The 21,379-nt window shown below is 41.6% G+C and overlaps 1 protein-coding gene across 7 annotated transcripts; it reads left to right on the top strand.

Annotated features, from left to right (window-relative positions):
- The first annotated feature begins 601 nt into the window (after positions 1-601).
- ETFBKMT (electron transfer flavoprotein subunit beta lysine methyltransferase) lies at positions 602-19,830 on the top strand. Of its 7 annotated transcripts, none has more exons than XM_061417460.1 (5): positions 602-783; positions 1,649-1,766; positions 3,166-3,548; positions 5,757-5,887; positions 17,442-19,830. In XM_061417460.1, the coding sequence occupies exons 3-5, from the start codon at positions 3,223-3,225 to the stop codon at positions 17,804-17,806; spliced, it is 822 nt and encodes a 273-aa protein (XP_061273444.1). In that variant the 5' UTR covers positions 602-783; positions 1,649-1,766; positions 3,166-3,222; the 3' UTR covers positions 17,807-19,830. The 7 variants fall into 7 exon arrangements, with proteins under 7 accessions (XP_061273444.1, XP_061273446.1, XP_061273441.1 ...); XM_061417462.1 differs by having other exon boundaries at positions 3,114-3,548; XM_061417457.1 differs by having other exon boundaries at positions 1,649-3,041.
- Positions 19,831-21,379: the final 1,549 nt, after the last annotated feature.

The following is a 21,379-nucleotide window of genomic DNA, read 5'->3' as shown; positions in this document are numbered from 1 at the left end:
AGATCTAAGGGCAAGGCAAGAGGAATGGAAAGAAGATCAATTTGAAAACTGTCTCTATGATAGAATACATTAGCTGGTTAAACACTAAAGTCCTGAGACAAACCGATCTGGTTTTTTTTTTTTTTTTTTTTTGCCACACCGTGTGGCATGTGGGATCTTAGTTTTCTGACAAGGGATCATGCCCCCTGCATTGGGATAATGAGAGTCTTAACCACTGGATTGCCAGGGAAGTCCCTAGATCTTGAATATCTATTAGGAATTATTACTAACAATAGAATCAGTGAGCGTTAATTGAAATGACAAGTTACAATTAAAGAAACAAAAAAGATTGTACGTGTATGAAAATTATTATAATCAGGACATATTATGATTTAATCTCAGCTGAATGTGTCATTAAGGATTTCTGCTGTGTCTATTTGGCTCACCACCCTATGCCCAGTACCTAGAAGTGTGATGGGCACAAAGCAGATGCTCCACGGCTTCAGAGCGTATTTTTTAGAAATCAGTATTTGACATTCCCTTATTTTCCAAGCGAGGTCAGGGCACCCTCTGGTTTCACACTTCTGTCCCTTTAAGAAGCCCGGGTGAAGGGAGAGAGCGCTGCCGGGAAGGAAGGCGGAGCAGGAGGTCGGGGCAGGGGCGGGGCCAGGGGTGCTGTAGCAGGCGACGCCGGGAATTCTGGATCCCGAGAGCAGTTGTAAAGAAAGCGCCAAAAGAGGCGCAAAGGCAAAGTGACTGACTTGCCCTATGCTTTGCTCCCCAGGGTGGTGTTAGCACAGACAGGTAAGGAGAAAAGGAAGACTGTGCCTGCCCCTTTAAGGCTGACTCCCTTCCTCCTCGGAGGAAAATAAGGTGCTAACGCTTTTGGAGCTTGCAAAAGCTCCAAACCTGTCTTGCTGCTACCTGGGGAGCTGGCCAAGCACGCCGCGTCCGAGGGCACTAAGGCTGTCACCAAGTATACCAGCTCCAAGTAAATATAATATGCCTAGCCGCTGTTAACGGAGAAGGCAATGGCACCCCACTCCAGTACTCTTGCCTGGAAAATCCCATGGACGGAGGGCCTGGTGGGATGTAGTCCATGGGGTCGCTAAGAGTCGGACACGACTGAGCGACTTCACTCACTTTCACTTTCTTACTAATTAATCCAAATACCCAGTGTTCCCCCCTTACTCACATATTCATAACAGATGCTTCATTGGTGCTTGGCGTGGGAGGGGGCGGCATCGGTTTGGATGACACTATGTCCAAAATAGTCTCCTATTTGCTCTGCTTTCTTTTTAAACCTTAGACTCAAGGGCTGACCCAATCCTTCCTACGCAATGAGTCCAATGAGGTCAGGCTGTTAAGAGAGCCTGTGATTACAAGGGCATAAATGTGGGCTGACACCCACTTAAAATCTATCCCGAGTTCACAGACTAGTGGCCTGACAGGCATTTTGACCCTCCTTCTGTGTTGACATTTTAATTAATTCCTGCGTTTAAAAGTGGGAATTTTTTTTTTTTTTTTTCGGGTGGGGACTTGCAGCAGATGGGATCTTAGTTCCAGGAGCAGGGATTGTGCTCCCTTCATTGGGAGTCTTAGCCACTGGACTGCCGGGGAAGTCTGTGGATTATTTTGAAAAATGAAAAGATCTGGCCATATGTCCCAGGACAGGCTGCAGCTTGCTGGCTCCGTTGGACTGTTTTGAAACACCTTCTAGTTTGCCACAGCCTCTCTGTTATCAGCAACCAGCCTGCATCACTCATTTATCACCAGTCTGGCTCCAGGTAGGCATTTGAGTTTGGGGCCCCTACCCTTGGACAGCAAGATCAAACCAGTCAATCCTGAAGGAAATCAAACCTGAATATTCATTGGAAGGACTCATGCTGATGCTGAAGCTGAAGTTTCAGTACTTTGGCCACCTGATGGGGAGAGCTGACTTACTGGAAAAAACCCTGATGCTGGGAAAGATTGAGGGCAGGAGGAGAAGGGGGTGACAGAGGATGAGATGGTTGGATGGCATCACTGACTCAAGGGTCATGAATTTGAGCAAACTGTGGAGGACAGGGAAGCCTGGAAGTGCTGCAGTTCATGGTGTTGCAAGAGTCGGACTTGACTTAGCAACTGAACAACTCTAAATATTTGGGTGAATTTAAGACTATTTAAAATATTTATGCAGAACAGGCCAAAGGTTCCAAACAACTTGGTGTATAATTTGTGTTTAAACTTCTCTTCCTCATTCCTACTTATTCTTAATCAAAATGTCTTTCTATTAAGTTCAGGTTTGGTGAAAATGACTCATCAGAGGTATTTACAGAAAGTGATTTGATATTCTTTTATTACAATTAAATCCATAGTATTTTTTGTTTGTTTTAGGAAAAAACAATCTTAATTACATTGATGTTTTATGCTAGGGCTATTTATTTTTGGTTGGGCTGGGTCTTTGTTGCAGTGGGCAGACTTCTCTAGCTGTGGTGCACGGACTGTAGAGCATGAGGACTCAGTAGTTGTGACAAGCAGTCTTAGTCCCAGACCAGGGATTGAATCTGTTGCATTGAAAGGTGGATTCTTAACCACTGGACCACCAGGAAAGTCCCCATATGCTAGGCTTATCTTTATTGACCAGTCAGTATAATTTATACATCTCTAACCACAGTTACAGTTTGATAATCTGCATAACTCTTGGCTAGACTCCATAAAGGCAAGAACTGTGTTTGCCCTGATGACCTGCTCTATTCCATCACTAGAATCTAAGTTTCCTGAAGATAGGGGCTTTTGTTTATTTTGTTCACGGTTATCAAGAACAGTGTCTGCTTAAAGGAAAATGACTTATTAAATGAATGAAAGAATGTTAAGGGTATACCTTATTTTATCTAATAGGAATGTTCTGAGGATTCTATCAAAACCAAATGCTTATATATTTGGTTTTCTAAATTATTAAAAGGATTCTGTTGTTCATAAAGAATGAAAAGGCATGTTTTAAAAGATTGGATTTTCCTAAATTAACACAAAAAAACTTTCATCTAAAGTGAACTTGCACTTGTGCATCATCTGCTACAGAGGTACACTAATATTTTCTTACTATGTGATAGGATTTGGAAATGTTAGAGTTTTCATTATTATTATGTTTTTAGAGGTCTAGTGACTCCAGCTGAGATCAGTTTGGCAACCAAACTCTTTCCCCAGGAGAAGGAGCTCTTATCAAGAGCAACACCAGCATACCTGTGCTTTGGGACCAGACTGATGGCTTTGAGCCCAGGGTGGAGAGTGTTTGCATCATTTCCCATGAACCGCTATGTTGTCCTCTGGAAGGCTGTGAGAAGCAGTGGCTTCCCCTTGTTTCCCTGGGGTCACTGCCCCTGGAGAGGAACTGGAAGCCTTTTGGACCCTAAGATGAAAGCTTTCCTGGAAGAGAACACTGAAGTCACCAGCAGTGGCAGCCTCACCCCTGAAATCCGGTTGCGGCTTTTGACCCCCAGATGCAAGTTCTGGTGGGAGAGAGCTGACTTGTGGCCCCTCAGGGATCCTTACTGGGCAATCTACTGGCCAGGGGGCCAAGCCCTGTCTAGGTATGTATGGCCTTAAGTGAAGCGGGAACCTTTACGGCTCCTCACCACCTCTCTTTTCTGTCCCTTCCAACTCCACATTCTCCCTGTTCCTCAAAAAAAAAAAAAAAAAAACAAAACCCCAAATTCTTTTATTAGAGTTTAGGAACAGTTCTGGGTTGCTTTGTTGCATGGTTTTCCCTTCTATTCCAAGCTTACCAAGGTGTTTCCCCATATATAGTTCTCTCCCCAAGAGAAATCCTAGGTCAGCTGTCAAGACCCTAGGTAACTGGTAATGATCCAGAAATCTCACACTGTTCTCAGGTTCATGGTTTGTGATGCCCATGAAGATCCTTGGTGGAACTTAAAGCCCCCCACTCCTCCTGGTTTAATTCTGTAAATGTTGCTCCTCCACCACTGCCTTTTCCCAAGCACCCAAAGAATGAGGGATATGAGTGATTGGGACAGCACTCCGGTGGACTTGAATCTGCATTTTTAAGGTTCCCCCTTTCAACTCCCCATACTGCAAAGGTCTTCTTTAGGACATTTTCTCACATATACACACAATGCTTTTTATTAAAACAGTCGCTGAAACAAATGCAAGAACTTTCAGCATTTTAATCTAGTCTTTGCTCTTAGATTGGTAAATGATTTAATTTTTTAATGCCTTGATGTTTCAAGGAACATCAAGGAAATGTATAAGGAACTTCTCTTTCACAGGAATGGTATGGTCTAGCAGAACTCAGATTGTATTCAGTTTTTTAAATTTATTTATTTGCCCACGCTATGTGGCGTGTGGGGTCTTAGTTCCCTGACCAGGAATTGAACCTGCATCCCCTGTACTGGAAGCATGGAGTTTTAACCACTGGACTGCCAGGGAAGTCCAGTTTGTATATAGTTTTAAATGCAAAATGAATAAATGCAAACATAGAGTTTTTTGGAAAATCCTGAGTTCTGGAAAACTTTCCAGGTGGTATCAATTCCAATTTTCTGGTTGTTGTGTTGCCAAATTTTCCTATATTTACTTGTATCATTTAAAAAAATAAGTGATATCTTTGCAAGTGATACCTATGCAAATTGTGTGTCAACTCCAAATATAAGGGCAATCAGGTTCCTTAAGAGACTGAATCAGAGGTCACAAATTGGTGATCCACAGATGTGTTTTCTGTTTTAAAAAAATGGATATGTTTTTGTAAACTTGTTTTACTTATAAACTTTTAAACAATCAGTTGCTATCATTTAAAACTTGAAGCATGTAAAAATTTACTTCAATTGAAAAATAAGAATCTCTGGGGAGTTACTTGGCACTTTCACTGCCTGGTCCAACTTCAATCCCTATTCAGGGAACTAAGATCCTGCAAGCCAAAACACATGGCCAAAAAAAAAAAAAAAGAAAAGAAAAGAAAAGATCTCTGCTAACATCAGATTCAAATCTCTGCTAACACCTAATTTCTGTTGTGGCAACTGTTACCTCCAGATGGGTAACAGCTGTCCCTTTAGATGGGGCACTACACCCCTGCCTTGCCATTGTTCCTTAGTCTTTTTTTGGATCGCAGGATCTCAGGGATAGGCCCTTGGCAGTGAAAATGTGGAGTCCTAACCACTGGACCACCAGGGAATTTCCTCTGCTCTTTATTTTTCCAGTAGTGAGGTCAGGTGTCAGTTGACATTTATCATTTCACTGTTTGCCCATTCGTCTTCACTTGTTTGGTAACTGCTTAGCCCAGGTCCACATTCTTTGGTTGAACTGGACTTTGATGGTACCTTTCCAGAGAGGTCATTTTTATATAGTTTAAGCTGTAGGTAAAACCACTTTCTGATGAACAATGAAAAGGAGACAGTGAATTTTGGATCTAGCTTACTGAGTCCTGATTATAACAGTATTTTGTCAGTCTGTATTTTTGGTGGTTGGTGGTTTCTGGTTCATAGTAAATGCTCAATACTTTAAAAAGTTGACTTTAAAAGCATGATTAGTCAGTTGTATGGAACTGCTCTTCGCACTTGGTAAAGTAACAGACCAAAATGACTAGGTCCTCTCTCTGCCATCTCTGCCCAGCTCTTAAAACTGACATTTTTTTCTCACTCTATTCAGGCCAAACTTGCCAATGTTGGACTGAATTCTTCTGCTAAGGTTCACTATTTCCTTGTCCAATCAATCCAAAGAAAAAATATTGGACACCTCTTACTGGCCTCCCATCTGTCTTAGATTATATTTTCCCTTTTCTAATTTAGGTATCTTTTGGATAATCCTGATGTTGTCAGAGGAAAATCTGTGTTAGATATTGGGAGTGGATGTGGAGCTACAGCCATTGCTGCTAAGATGAGTGGAGCCTTAAGGATCTTGGCCAATGACATAGACCCTAGTAAGTGTCATATTTTTGAATATTTTGAGCTCATCTTTTTTTTTTTCCTCCAGGATAAATATCTACAGTTGCTCCAACACCATAAGCCATTTCCATGTTGTATTTCATAATCTAATATGGTGAACTCAGTGGGACATTGTCTGTGGAAACCCTGTAAGGCCTGAGTTAATGGTGCATTTTTGACAGGAGGACTTGTATTTGTGTCTGGCAGATATCCCAAAGTGATACCAACCTGGGAACAGTTACTGTTGGTCATCTCTGGGCTAGGGATTTCCTGAAATATGTAGGTAGTGTTTATTTGACCAAAACCCAAGTGAAGATAGACCTGGGCATTTGAGGGAGATTTTATTCCATTCGAACCCAAGTTGAGACAGGTAAGTGTTAATTTTACCTGATTTTCTCTAGTCTTCCCTTTCATTGAGGATCTAGCCCTTGAGAAGCCTTATATATAGGACTCTCAGTTCCAAGTTGTCATCCTGCTCAAACATAAGCCTTGTTTTCCTGTCTCTTATACAGCCATGACAGACCAAAAGTCTTCATTGTTGTCCAACTCTTTGTGACTCAATGGACTGCAGCCCGCCAGGCTCCCCTGTCCTTCATTGTCTCCCAGAGTTTGCTCAAAGTTATGGCCGTTGAGTCGGTGATGCTGTCTAACCATCTCATCCTCTGCTGCCCCTTCTCCTTTTGCCTTCAATCTTTCCCAGCACCAGGGTCTTTTCCAATGAGTTGGCTCTTCCTATCAGGTGGCCAAAATATTGGGGCTTCACCATCAGTACTTCCAATGAATATGCAGGGTTGATTTCCTTTAGGATGGACTGGTTTGATCTCCTTGCAGTCCAAGGGACTCTCAAGATTCTTCTCCAACACCACAGTTCAAAATCATCAATTCTTCAGTGCTCAGCCTTCTTTAAAGTCCAACTCTCAAATCCATACATGACTACTGGAAAAACCATACCTTTGACTATATGGACCTTTGTTGCTTTGTGATGTCTCTGCTTTTTAATACACTGTCTAGGTTTGTTATAGCTTTCCTTCCAAGGAGTAAGCATTTTTAAAAATTTCATGGCTGCAGTCTCCATCAGCAGTGACCTTGGAGCCCAGGAAAATAAAACCTGTCACTGCTTCCACTTTTCACCCTCTGTTTGACATGAAGTGATGGGACCAGATGCTATGATCTTTTCTGAATGTTGAGTTTTAAGCCAGTATTTTTAACTGTCTTCTTTCATCCTTATCAGGAGGCTTTTCAGTTCTTCTTTACTTTCTGCCATTAGAGTGGTCAGTCAGTCAGTTCAGTTGCTCAGTCATGTCCGACTCTTTGCAACCCCATGAATCACAGCACGCCAGGCCTCCCTGTCCATCACCAACTCCCAGAGTTTAGTCAAACTCATGTCCATCGAGTTGGTGATGCCATCTAGCCATCTCATCTAGCCATCTCATCCTGTCGTCACCTTCTCCTCCTGCCCCCACCTTCTCCTCCTGCCCCCAGTGCCTCCCAGCATCAGAGTCTTTTCCAGTGAGTCAACTCTTTGCATCAGGTGGCCAAAGTATTGGAGTTTCAGCTTTAGCATCAGTCCTTCCAATGAACACCCAGGACTGATCTCCTTTAGGATGGACTGGTTGGATCTCCTTGCAGTCCAAGGGACTCTTATGAGTCTTCTCCAACACCACAGTTTGAAAGCATCAATTCTGCGGTGCTCAGCTTTCTTCATGGTCCAACTCTCACATCCATACATGGAGAAGAACCATAGCCTTGACTAGACAGACCTTTGTTGGCAAAGTAATGTCTCTGCTTTTTAATATGCTATCTAGGTTGGTCATAACTTTCCTTCCAAAGAGTAAGCGTCTTTTAATTTCATGGCTGCAATCACCATCTGCAGTGATTCTGGAGCCCAAAAAAATAAAGTCTGACCCTGTTTCCACTGTTTCCCCATCTATTTCCCATGAAGTGATGGGACCAGACGCCATGATCTTCATTTTCTGAACGTTGAGCTTTAAGCCAACTTTTTCACTCTCATCTTTCACTTTCATCAAGAGACTTTTTAGTTCCTCTTCACTTTCTGCCATAAGGGTGGTGTCATCTGCATATCTGGTTATTGATATTTCTCCCGGCAATCTTGATTCCAGCTTGTGCTTCTTCCAGCCCAGCGTTTCTCATGATGTACTCTGCATATAAGTTAAATAAGCAGGGTGACAATATATAGCCTTGACTTACTCCTTTTCCTATTTGGAATCAGTCTGTTGTTCCGTGTCCAGTTCTAACTGTTGCTTCCTGGCCTGCATATAGGTTTCTTAAGAGGCAGGTCAGGTGGTCTGGTATTCCCATCTCTTTCAGAATTTTCCATAGTTTATTGTGATGCACACAGTCAAAGGCTTTGGCATAGTCAATAAAGTAGAAATAGATGTTTCCCTGGAACTCTCTTGCTTTTTCCATGATCCAGCAGATGTTGGCAATTGATCTCTGGTTCCTCTGCCTTTTCTAAAACCAGCTTGAACATCTGAAAGTTCATGGTTGACGTATTGCTGAAGCCTGGCTTGGAGAATTTTGAGCATTACTTTACTAGCATGTGAGATGAGTGCAATTGTGCGGTAATTTGAGCATTCTTTGGCATTGCTTTTCTTTGGGATTGGAATGAAAACTGACCTTTTCCAGTCCTGTGGCCACTGCTGAGTTTCCAAATTTGCTGGCATATTGAGTGCAGCACTTTAACAGCCTCATCTTTCAGGATTTTAAATAGCTCAACTGGAATTCCATCACCTCCACTAGCTTTGTTCTGAGGTTATTGATATTTCCCCCAGTAATCTTGATTCCAGCTTGTGCTTCATCCAGCCCAGCATTTCACAAGATGTACCCTGCATAGAAGTTACATAAGCAAGGTGATAATATACAGCTTTGGTGTACTCCTTTCCCAATTTTGAACCAGTCCATTGTTCCATGTCCAGTTGTAACTACTGCTTCTTGACCCACATACAGGTTTCTCAGGAGACAGGGAAGATGGTTTGGTATTCCCATTTCTTTAAGAATTTTCCATAGTTTGTTGTGATCCACAGAGTTTAAAGCTTTAGCATAGCCAATAAAGCAGAAGTAAATGTTTTCCTGGAATTCCCTTGCTTTCTCTGTGACCCAACGGATGTTGGAAATTTGATCTCTAATTGCCCTGCCTTTTCGAAATCCAGCTTGTACATCTAGAAGTTTTCCATTCAGTGACTGCTGAAGCCTAGCTTGAAGGATTTTGAACATAATCTTATTAGCATGTGAAATGAGTGCAATTTTACAGTAGTTTGAACGTTCTTTGACATTGCCCTTCTTTGGGATTGGAATGAAAACTGACCTTTTCCAGTCCTGAGACCACTGCTGAGTTTTTTAAATTTGCTGACACATTGAATGCAGCACTTTAACAGCATTATCTTTTAGGATTTGAAATAGCTCAGCTGGAATTGTATCACCTCCACTAGCTTTGTTTATAGTGATGTTTCCTAAGGCCCACTTGACTTCACACTCTAAGATGTCTGGCTCTAGGTGAGTGACCACACCATTGTCATTATTCGAGTCATTTGGACCTTTATTGTATAGTTCTTTGGTGTATTCTTGCCACCTCTTCTTAATCTCTTCAGCTTTTGTTAGGTCCTTACCATTTCTGTCCTTTATCATGCCGATCCTTGCATGAAATGTTCCCTTAATGTCTCAAATTTTTTGAGATCTCCAGTCTTTCTATTCTGTTGTTTCCCTCTATTTGCATTGTTCATTTAAGAAGACTTTCCTATCTCTCTTGGCTATTCTCTGGAACTCTGTGTTCAGTTGGGTTTATCATTCCCTTTCTCCCTTGCCTTTTGCTTCTCTTCTTTCCTCAACCTTTTGTAAGACCTTCTCAGACAACCACTTTGCTTTCTTGCATTTCTTTTGCTTTTGGTCACTTCCTCCTGTACAATGTTTCAAACTTCTGTCTGTAGTTCTTCAGGCACTCTGTCTACCAGATCTAATCTCTTGAATCTATTCATCACCTCCACTATATAATTATAAGGGATTTGACTTAGGTCATACCTGAATGACCCAGTGGTTTTCCCTACTTTTTCAATTTAAGCTTGAATTTTGCAATAAGGAGCTCATGGTCTGAGCCACAGTCAGATTCAGGTCTTGATTTTGCTGACTGTATAGAGCTTCTCAGTCTTCAGCTGCAAAGAATATAATCAATCTGATTTTGGTATTGGTGATGATGATGATGATTTGGTGATATCCATGTGTAGAGTTGTCTCTTGTGTTGTTGGAAAAGGGTGTTTGTTATGACCAGTGTGTTCTCTTGACAAAACTCTGTTAGCCTCTGCCTTGCTTCATTTTGTAGTCCAAGGCCATACTTGCCTGTTACTCCAGGTATTTCTTGACTTCTAGTTTTACATTTCACCCCACTAGGTTGACAAGGACATCTTTTTTTGATGTTAGTTCTAAATGGTCTTGTTGAGATAAGCAAATATTCCTTAAAACCTCTCCTTTTCCAGGTGTGTGGTATTGTTTGGTTTTCAGAATAGTCATATATTTGAGCATTATAGGAAATAGCCTATAGTTTACGCTTCTTTACCTAAAAAAAACAGCTTTCAACAGAAAAGAGAAAAAAAAACCTATTGGATATTCTCTAAAATTATTTAATCAGTAGGAAATGAAAATAACCTAGCATATACCGATTCACCATGTCCTTTTTTTAAAGTTGCAGGAATGGCTATTACACTAAATTGTGAGTTGAACCAACTGAATCCTTTTCCCATTTTAATCAAAAACATTTTGGATTTGGAACAAGATAAGTGGGACATTGTTGTCCTTGGAGATATGTTTTATGATGAAGACCTTGCAGACAGTCTGCTTCAATGGCTGAAGAACTGCTTTGAGACCCACAGAACTCAAGTACTGATTGGTGACCCTGGGCGACCCCAATTCACTGGACATAGCATTCAGCATCAACTGCACAAAGTAGCAGAATATTCACTTCCAGAGCCTACAAGGCAGGATAACAATGGACTGACAATAAGCACGGTGTGGCAGTTTCAGCCTTGAGCTGTTGAAGTTCCTCCAATAGGGGATATAGCTATGTTTGGGTTTAACCTGAAAAGACTGTCTGGTTCAATTTGTGTTAAATGGTAAATCTTGCTTCGAAATATGAGGTTAAAATTTTGTCAGCCTTTGTCATATAACTTGTTCTACAGTAAGCCAAATGCAAAAATCTCTATCTGTATTTTTTTTTTCCTAGTTTTACTGCTGTGCTTAGTTGTTCTGTCATGTTGAACTCTTTGCAATCCATGGACTGTAGCCCACCAGGCTCTTCTGTCCGTAGGGATTCTCCAGGCAAGAATACTGGAACGGGTTGCCATGCCCTCATCCTGCTATAGGAATATAATTATACAAGGCAGTCAGAAAACGAAGATCATAGCATCCGGGCACATCACTTCATGGCAAATAGATGGGGAAACAGTGGAAACAGTGTCAGACTTTATTTTTCTGGGCTCCAAAATCACTGCAGATGGTGACTGCAGCCATGAAATTAAAAGACGCTTACTCCTTGGAAGGAAAGTTATGACCAACCTAGATAGCATATTCAAAAGCAGAGACACTACTTTGCCAACAAAGGCCCGTCTGATCAAGGCTATGGTTTTTCCTGTGGTCATGTATGGATGTGAGAGTTGGACTGTGAAGAAGGCTGAGCGCTGAAGAATTGATGCTTTTGAACTGTGGTGTTGGAGAAGACTCTTGAGAATCCCTTGGACTGCAAGGAAACCCAACCAGTCCATTCTGAAGGAGATCAGCCCTGGGATTTCTTTGGAAGGAATGATGCTGAAGCTGAAACTCCAATACTTTGGCCACCTCATGCGAAGAGTTGACTCATTGGAAAAGACTCTGATGTTGGGAGGGACTTGGGGCAGGAGGAGAAGGGGACGACAGAGGATGAGATGGCTGGATGGCATCACTGACTCGATGGACATGAGTCTCAGTGAACTCTGGGAGTTGGTGATGGACAGGGAGGCCTGGCGTGCTGCGATTCATGGGGTCGCAAAGAGTCGGACACGGCTGAGCGACTGATCTGATCTGATCTGATCTGATCCAATAGTAACCACATGTAATTTAAGTAGCAGAGAGGAATTCAATTTTTTAAAGTTTTTTGGAATGAGATGTTTTAGCAGAGTCGGTTTCTATAGTTGAGAACAACTGCAGTGTATCTTTGAATTAAAATAAAAAATACAGAAGAATATTATATTAAAAAAAATTACCTGTAAATATCAGAGATGCAGTTAGTATGGTACCGAGTACATGGGCTTTAGAGTGTGACCACTCTGTCACTTTCTAGTTGGCATTTTGGGTGAGTTAAGCTTTCTGAGATTTCATTTCTTAATTTATAACATGTTAATAGTAATAAATTTGTACTGTACTTCAAAAGGTTATTGTATTAAATGAAAGTATAAAGTGCCTAGTATAGGTTAATACATAATAGGGCATCAATTAAGAAACATAGATAAAAATAAAGAGTTTAGAAGGTTTGTAACATTGTACAAGAGACAGTGATCAAAACCATCCCCAAGAAAAAGAAATGCAAAAAGGCAAAATGGTTGTCTGAGGATGTCTGACAAATACCTGAGAAAAGAAGAGAATCAAAAGGCAAAGGAGAAAAGGAAATATATACCCATTTGAAAGCAGAGTTCCAAAGAATAGCAAGGAGATATTAGAAAGCCTTCCTAAGTGAATAGTGTAAAGTAATAGAAGAAAACAATAGAATGGGAAAGACTAGAGATCTCTTCAAGAAAATTAGAGATACCAAGGGAACACTTCATGCAAAGATGGGCACAATAAAGGACAGAAACAGTATGGACCTAACAGGAGGAGAAAATATTAAGAAGAGGTGGCAAGAATACACAGAAAGTGAAAGTGAAGTCGCTCAGTTGTGTCCGACTCTTTGCGACCCCATGGACTGTAGCCTACCAGGCATCTCAGTCCATGGGGTTTTCCAGGCAAGAGTACTGGAGTGGGTTGCCATTGCCTTCTCCAGGGGATCTTCCCAACCTAGGGATCAAACCTGGGTCTCCTGCATTGTAGGCAGATGCTTTACCCTCTGAGCCACCAGGGAAACCCCAGAAGAATACACAGAAGAACTATACAAAAAAGATCTTCATGACCCAGATAACTACTATGGTGTAGTTATAGGCATCAACAGTATGTGAACCAAGAACTTCCAGATGTACAAGCTGGATTTAGAAAAGACAGAGGAACCAGAGATCAAATTGCCAACATTTACCTACAGCCAGACATCCTGGAGTGTGAAGTCAAATGGGCCTTAGGAAGCATTACTATGAATAAAGCTAGTGGAGGTGATGAAATTCCAGCTGAGCTATTTGAAATCTTAAAAGATGGTGCTGTTAAAGTGCTACACTCAAATTTAGAAAATTTGCTGCCAGCAAATTTAGAACACTCAGCAGTGGCCAGAGGACTGGAAAAGATTTGTTTTCAATCCAATCCCAAAGAAGGGCAATGCCAAAGAATGTTCAGACTACCGCACAATTGTACTCATTTCACATGTTAGTAAGCTAATGCTCAAATTCCTCCAAGCTTGGCTGGAAGAAGCACAAGCTGGAATCAAGATTGCCAGGAGAAATATCAATAACCTCAGATATGCAGATGACACCACCCTTATGGCAGAAAGTGAAGAGGAACTAAAAAGCCTTTTGATGAAAGTGAGAGGAGAGTGAAAAAGTTGGCTTAAAGCTCAACATTCAGAAAATGAAGATCATGGCATCTGGTCCCATCACTTCATGGCAAATAGATGGGGAAACAGTGGAAACAGGGTCAGACTTTGTTTTTTTGGGCTCCAAAATCACTGCAGATGGTGACTGCAGCCATGAAATTAAAAGACGCTTACTCCTTGGAAGGAAAATTACGACCAACCTAGATAGCATATTCAAAAGCAGAGACATTACTTTGTCAACAAAGGTCCGTCTAGTCAAGGCTATGGTTTTTCCAGTGGTCATGTATGGATGTGAGAGTGGGACTGTGAAGAAAGCTGAGCGCCGAAGAATTGATGCTTTTGAACTGTGATGTTGGAGAAGACTCTTGAGAGTCCCTTGGACTGCAAGGAGATCCAATCAGTCCATTCTAAAGGAGATCAGTCCTGGGTGTTCATTGGAAGGACTGATGCTGAAGCTGAAACTCCAATACTTTGGCCACCTCATGCGAAGAGTTGACTCATTGGAAAAGACTCTGATGCTGGGAGGGATTGGGGGCAGGAGGAGAAGGGGACGACAGAGGATGAGATGGCTGGATGGCATTACCGACTCGATGGACATGAGTTTTGGTGAACTCCAGGAGCTGGTGATGGACAGGGACGCCTGGCGTGCTGCAGTTCACAGGGTCGCAAAGAGTCGGACATGACTGAGGGACTGAACTGAACTGAGGCATCAATGGTATGTGAACCAAGAACTTCCAGATATACAAGCTGGATTTAGAAAAGACAGAGGAACTAGAGATCAAATTGCCAACATCCACTGAGTAATAGAAAAAGCAAGAGAATTCAAGAAAACCATCTGCTTCTGCTTTATTGACTATGCTAAAGCCTTTGTGTGTATCACAACAAACTGGAAAATTCTTCAAGAGATAGGAATACCAGATCACCTTACCTGCCTCCTGAGAAACCTGTATACAGGTCAAAAAAAGCAAGTTACAACCAGACATGGAGCAATGGACTGGTTAAAAATTGGGAAAGGAGTACCCCAAAGCTGTATATTATCACCTTGCTTATTTTAACTTCTATGCAGGGTACATCATGGGAAATGCTGGGCTGGAAGAATCAGAAGCCGGAATCAAGATTTCTGGGAGAAATATCAATAACCTCAGATATGCAGATGACACCACCCTAATGGCAGAAAGCAAAGAGGAAATAAAGAGCCTCTTGATGAAAGTGTAAGAGGAGAGTGACAAAAACTGCCTTAAAACTCAACATTCAAAAATGAATATCATGGAATCTGGTCCCATCACGTCATGGCAAATAGATGGAGAAACAAAGGAAACAGTGACAGACTTTATTTTCTTGGGCTCCAAAATCACTGCGGATGATGACTGCAGCCATGAAGTTAAAAGACAGTTGCTCCTGGAAGAAAAGTTATGACCAACCTAGACAGCATATTCAAAAGCAGAGACATTATTCTGTCGACAAAGGTCCGTGTAGTCAAAGCTATGGCTTTTCCAGTAGTAATGTACAGATGTTTTGAGAGTTGGAGCATAAAGAAGGCTGAGCGCCGAAGAACTGATGCTTTCGAGTTGTGGTGTTGGAGAAGACACTTGAGAGCCTCTTGGACTGCAAGCAGATCAAACCAGTCAATCCTAAAGAAATCAACCCTGAATATTCATTGGAAGGGCTGATACTGAAGCTGAAGCTCCAATATTTTGGTCACCTGGTGGGAAGATGTGAGTCATTAGAAAAGACCACGATGCTGGGAAAGATTGAGGGCAGGAGGAGAAGGGGACGACAGAGAGTAAGATGGTTGGATAGCATCACTGACTCAATGGACGTGAGCTTGAGCAAGCTCTGGGAATTGGTGAAGGACAGGGTAGGCTAATGTACTGCAGTTCATGGGGTCTCAAAAAGAGTCGGACAGGACTGAGTGACTCAACAACAACAACATACTCAGTACTGTGATACCTTATGATGCATTTTTATGGTTTATTAAGGTCATTTCCTGGAAAAGGAAATGGCAACCCACTCCAGTATTCTTGCCTGGAGAATCCCATGGACGGAGGAGCTCAGTGGGCTACAGTCCACGGGGTCGCAAAGAGTCGGACACGACTGAGCGACTTCATTTCAAGATCAGTAACAGTTTGTTATACCACAAATATCCCAAGTTGTCAGGATCTTATATATCAATAAGAATGTTAGGACATAAACGAGAAGCAATGTGAAGGATTATATGTACAGTATACCACTATTTATGAAAAAAAAAAAAAAGATGTGTATGTACCTACATATGAATGTATGTGTAAAGCATATATATTTATTTGCAGTAGACATATGTCTTCGGAAAGGTAAGTTAAGAAACTGGTCAGAATGGTTGTGTTCTGAAAGGGTACCAGATGGCTGATGGATGAGGGTGGGAGGGAGACCTAGTTTTTACTTTTGGGTCTTGTAATTTTGTACTGATTTTTTGTACTATATTTCCTGTTCTTCAATTTAAAACAAAACATGACCACAATACATATTACAAGTGAAGTATAAAATGCAACTCTGTATACATGTGGGGGTTAGGGTGCTGACAATCGCCAACCACCCTCTTAGAATTGAAAATCTACATATAACTTTACATTACAAATCCAAGTTTCTGCATCCGAGGATGGACTGCATAATACTGAAGTATTTATTGAAGACCAACCAAACAAAAACACATAAAGTGTAGTTCACACCCATGTTGTTCAAGGGTCAACTGTACTCTTGTTCTTACATACTACTTAGGAATTCGTTATGACACTTGCATTATATGCTTTCTAATAATACACACATGCCAATGGGATTAGGATACCAGGGAGATGTGATCATAGTTACAGTCATTCAACAGAAATGTAGAGAAAGCAGTTAGGAGAAAGTTGTTGCTTAGATAGGAAAACAGGATCATTACATGGGAGTTTTGGAGCTGAGGTCAACAGAGGATCTTCTGATTCCTGAATTTAGAAGTCAGAGATTATTATAACCCAATAAATCAATTCTTGTATCCAATTTCCATTGATCTACTGGGGGTCAATTATAAACTCAAAAGTTTGATTCCGCATTGGTAAACATTAATGGAAATTATAGGCTACAGTGGTATTGGATGGTATTTGAGGAGAAAGAGTTTTGTTGACATATTCTTGGAAAATTCAGGATATTCTGCTGGGTAATGTCTTTCTCGGCAGGATAAGAAGGAGAAAATTAAAGGGAATTATACTCTGGAGCACTGTTTGACATTGACTTGAAGAGGCCAAGAGTAGGTTTAATTTTAAATATCTACAACCCTGTTTCTGTTATCTTCTCTTAATTATTTATGAGGTGGGTACAAGAAGGTGTTTGAGATATTCAAATATTACTTAAAATATTTAAAATCTCCCATATATATATAACAGTGATCCTTGAAATGACTTAATAGCTAACAAACAGGTTGTATTAAGACTGTTCACATATGCACTTCCCTGGTGGTGCAGTTGTTGAGAATCTGAGAGTCAATTCCTAGGTAGGTTGATAAGAAGTCCAGGGTCCCCGAGAAGAAGATAGGAGTCTGGAGTTGTCAAGGAGGATAAAGGACAAATGTTTTTTCTTTAAATCAAGACCTGATGATTGCACAACAAAACAACTCATCTTGCTCAAGCATATGTTTTTCCTTAAACTCTGTACCACGACTATATAACAACAATGTATCCTGCTCAAGGACATATTTCTCCTTCCTAAGAACCTTCTGAATAATCCTTAGAAGAAATGTAGTAGCCTCATAGTCAATAAAAGAGTCCGAAATGCAGTACTTAGTTGCAATCTCAAAAATGATAGAATTATCTCTGTTTGTTTCCAAGGCAAACCATTCAGTATCACGGTTATTAAAGTCTATGCCCTGACCAGTAATATTGAAGAAGCTGAAGCTGAACGGTTCTATGAAGACCTACAAGACCTTCTAGAACTAACACCCCCCAAAGATGTCCTTTTCATCATAGGGGACTGGAATGCAAAAGCAGGAAGTCAAGAAACACCTGGAGTAACAGGCAAATTTGGCCTTGGAGTACAGAATGAAGCAGGGCAAAGGCTAATAGAGTCTTGCCAAGAGAATGCACTGGTCATAGCAAACACCCTCTTCCAACAACACAAAAGAAGACTCTACACATGGACATCACCAGATGGTCAATACCAAAATCAGATTGATTATATTCTTTGCATCCAATGATGGAGACGCTCCATATAGTCGGCAAAAACAAGACCAGGAGCTGACTGTGGCTCAGATCATGAACTCCTTATTGCCAAATTCAGACTTAAATTGAAGAAAGTGGGGAAAACCACTAGAACATTCAGGTATGACCTAAATCAAATCCCTTATGATTATACAGTGGAAGTGAGAAATAGATTTAAGGGATTAGATTTGACTGTGCCTGATGAACTATGGACGGAGGTTCGTGACACTGTACAGGAGACAGTGATCAAGATCATCCCCAAGAAAAAGAAATGCAAGAAAGCAAAATGGCTGTCTGAGGAAGCCTTATAAATAGCTGTGAAATAAAGAGAAGTGAAAAACAAAGGAGGAAAGGAAAGATATACCCATTTGAATGCAGAGTTCAAAAGAATAGCAAGGAGAGATAAGAAGGCCTTCCTCAGTGATCAGTGCAAAGAAATAGAGGAAAACAGTAGAATGGGAAAGACTGGAGATCTCTTCAAGAAAATTAGAGATACCAAGGGGACATTTCATGCAAAGATGGGCTCGATAAAGGACAGAAATGGTATGAACCTAACAGAACCAGAAGGTATTAAGAAGAGGTGGCAAGAATACACAGAAGAACTATACAAAAGAGATCTTCACAACCCAGATAATCACAATGGTATGATCACTCACCTAGAGCCAGATATCCTGGAATGCAAAGTCAAGTGGGCCTTAGGAAGCATCACTACAAACAAAGCTAGTGGAGGTGATGGAATTCCAGTTGAGCTATTTCAAATCCTAAAGGATGATGCTGTGAACATGCTGAACTCAACATGCCAGCAAATTTGGGAAACTCAGCAGTGGCCACAGGACTGGAAAAGGTCAGTTTTCATTCCAATCCTAAAGAAAGGCAATGCCAAAGAATGCTCAAACTACCACACAATTGTACTCATCTCACACGCTAGTCAAATAATGCCCAAAATTCTCCAAGCCAGGCTTCAACAGTATGTAAACCATGAACTTTCAGATGTTCAAGCTGGTTTTAGAAAAGGCAGAGGAACCAGAGATCAAATTGCCAACATCCGCTGGGTCATGGAAAAAGCAAGAGAGTTCTAGAAAAACATCTACTTCTGCTTTATTGACTATGCCAAAGCCTTTGACTGTGTGGATCACAATAAACTGTGGAAAATTCTTCAAGAGATGGGAATACTAGACCACCTGGCCTGCCTCTTGAGAAACCTGTATGCAGGTCAGGAAGCAACAGTTAGAACTGGACATGGAAAAACAGACTGGTTCCAAATAGGAAAAGGAGTATGTCAAGGCTGTATATTGTCACCCTGCTTATTTAACTTATATGCATCATGAGAAACACTGGGCTGGAAGAAGCACAAGCTGGAGTCAAGACTGCCGGGAGAAATATCAATAACCTCAGATATGCAGATGACACCACCCTTATGGCAGAAAGTGAAGAAGAACTAAAAAGCCTCTTGATGAAAGTGAAAGAGGAGAGTGAAAAAGTTGGCTTAAAGCTCAAAATTCAGAAAACTAAGATCATGGCATCCGTCCCATCACCTCATGGCAAATAGATGGGGAAACATTGGAAACAGTGGCTAACTTTATTTTTGGGGCTCCAAAATCACTGCAGATGGTGATTGCAGCCATGAAATTAAAAGATGCTTACACCTTGGATGGAAAGTTATGACCAACCTAGACAGCATATTAAAAAACCGAGACATTACTTTGTCAACAAAGGTCCATCTAGTCAAGGCTGTGATTTTTCCAGTGGTCCTGTATGGATGTGAGAGTTGGGACTATAAAGATAGCTGAGCGCCAAAGAATTGATGCTTTTGAACTGTGGTGTTGGAGAAGACTCTTGACAGTCCCTTGGACTGCAAGGAGATCCAACCAATCTATCCTAAAGGAGATCAGTCCTGGGTATTCATTGGAAGGACTGATGTTGAAGCTGAAACTCCAGTAGTTGCACCACCTGATGCGAGAGCCGACTCATTTGAAAAGACCTTGATGCTGGGAAAGATTGAGGGCACTGACTCAATGGACATGAGTTTGGGTAAACTCAGGCACTGGTGATGGACAGGGAGGCCTGGTGTGCTGCACTTCATGGGGTTGCAAAGAGTCGGACATGACTGAGTAACTGAACAGAAGTGTCATCTGAAAATGTAAATTATGGGACTGGATCTAGTAAGATCTTTGTAACCTTGAGACATTCTTTTGATTTATTGTTATACCCAATTAAAATATATAGCTCCCTTGCTAAGACTAGCAAGTGGGGTGCTATCCGTTCCCCTTGTGATGTCTATGTTAGAAGATTTCTTTGTCCCCTCTTATACTTTAATAAAACTGTGCTACACAAAAGCTCTTGAGTGATCAAGCCTAGTCCCTGGTCCCGAAGCTAAATCTTCTTCAGAGATCTTGCCAATGCAGGAGAAACTGTTTCGATCCCTGCTCTGGGAAGAACGCATATGCCGCAGAGCAACTAAATTTGTGTGATGCAACAATAAGCCTGCGCTCTAGAGTGCACTTGCTGCAACTACTGAAGCTCAAGTGACTAGAGCCTGTGCTCTGCAACATAGTAGCATGAACACTCTATCAGAGTCTCCCGCACTCAGCACAACTAGAGAAAAGCCTGCATGCAGCAACAAAGGCCCACCCCAGCCAAAACCTTAAATAAATAAATCTTTTAACAAATAGATTGTTCATATTTAAACATTTAAAGACATTATTGATATAGCTGGATTAATTTCTACCATCCTTATAGCTGTTTCCTATTCCTTGCCGTTTTTCTTTTTTGTGTTCTACTTTTTCTTCCTTATTTTATCTTTTTTTGTGGGGTTGGGGTGGGGGTGGGGCTGCATTGCAAGTCTTGTGGGATCTTAGTTCCTGGGCCAGGAATAGAACCCAGGCTCCACTCCAGTACTCTTGCCTGGAAAATCCCATGGACGGAGGAGCCTGGTAGGCTGCAGTCCATGGGGTTGCTAGGAGTCAGACACGACTGAGTGACTTCACTTTCACTTTTCACTTTCATGCATTGGAGAAGGAAATGGCAACCCACTCCAGTGTTCTTGTCTGGAGAATCCCAGGAACGGGGGAGCCTGGTGGGCTGCCGTCTCTGGGGTCGCACAGAGTCAGACACGACTGAAGCGACTTAGCAGCAGCAGCAGCTTGTCAGTGAAAGTGCAGGGTCTTTAGCCACTGGACCACTGGGGAATTCTCCTTTATCTTTTTTTGTTTTTTGGCTGTGCTGGGTCTTTGTTGCTGCTTAGGCTTTCTCTAGCTGTGGTGTGTGGGCTCCTCACTGCCATGACTTCTCTTCTTGTGGAGCATGGGCTCAAGGGTGCATCAGCTTCCATAGTTGCGGCTCTTAGACTCCTGAGCACAGACTCAATAGTCGAGGCGCACTGGCTTAGCTGCTCCACGGCATGTGAGATCTTCCCAGACCAGAGATCAAGCTCGTGTCTCCTGCATTGGCAGGTGGATTCTTTACCATTGAGCCAGCAGGGAAGCCCCCTTTTCTGGTAATTGAGCATTTTATATGGTTTCATCTCCCCTCCCTTAGGATGTCAATCATATTTATTAAAATTTATTTTA

This window comes from Bos javanicus, chromosome 5 (assembly GCF_032452875.1).
Source record: "Bos javanicus breed banteng chromosome 5, ARS-OSU_banteng_1.0, whole genome shotgun sequence".
NCBI classification, from domain to species: Eukaryota; Metazoa; Chordata; class Mammalia; order Artiodactyla; family Bovidae; genus Bos; species Bos javanicus.
This window is presented reverse-complemented; position numbering and strand designations above follow the sequence as displayed.

Coding starts and splice junctions, on each gene's coding strand:
- ETFBKMT (XM_061417459.1), top strand. CDS start 3,223: ATGGCTTTGAGCCCAGGGTGGAGAGTGTTTGCATCATTTCCCATGAAC. Junction 3,549..5,756: donor GGGGGCCAAGCCCTGTCTAG/GTATGTATGGCC, acceptor TTTCTAATTTAG/GTATCTTTTGGATAATCCTG. Junction 5,888..17,441: donor GGCCAATGACATAGACCCTA/GTAAGTGTCATA, acceptor TTTGTTTCCAAG/GCAAACCATTCAGTATCACG.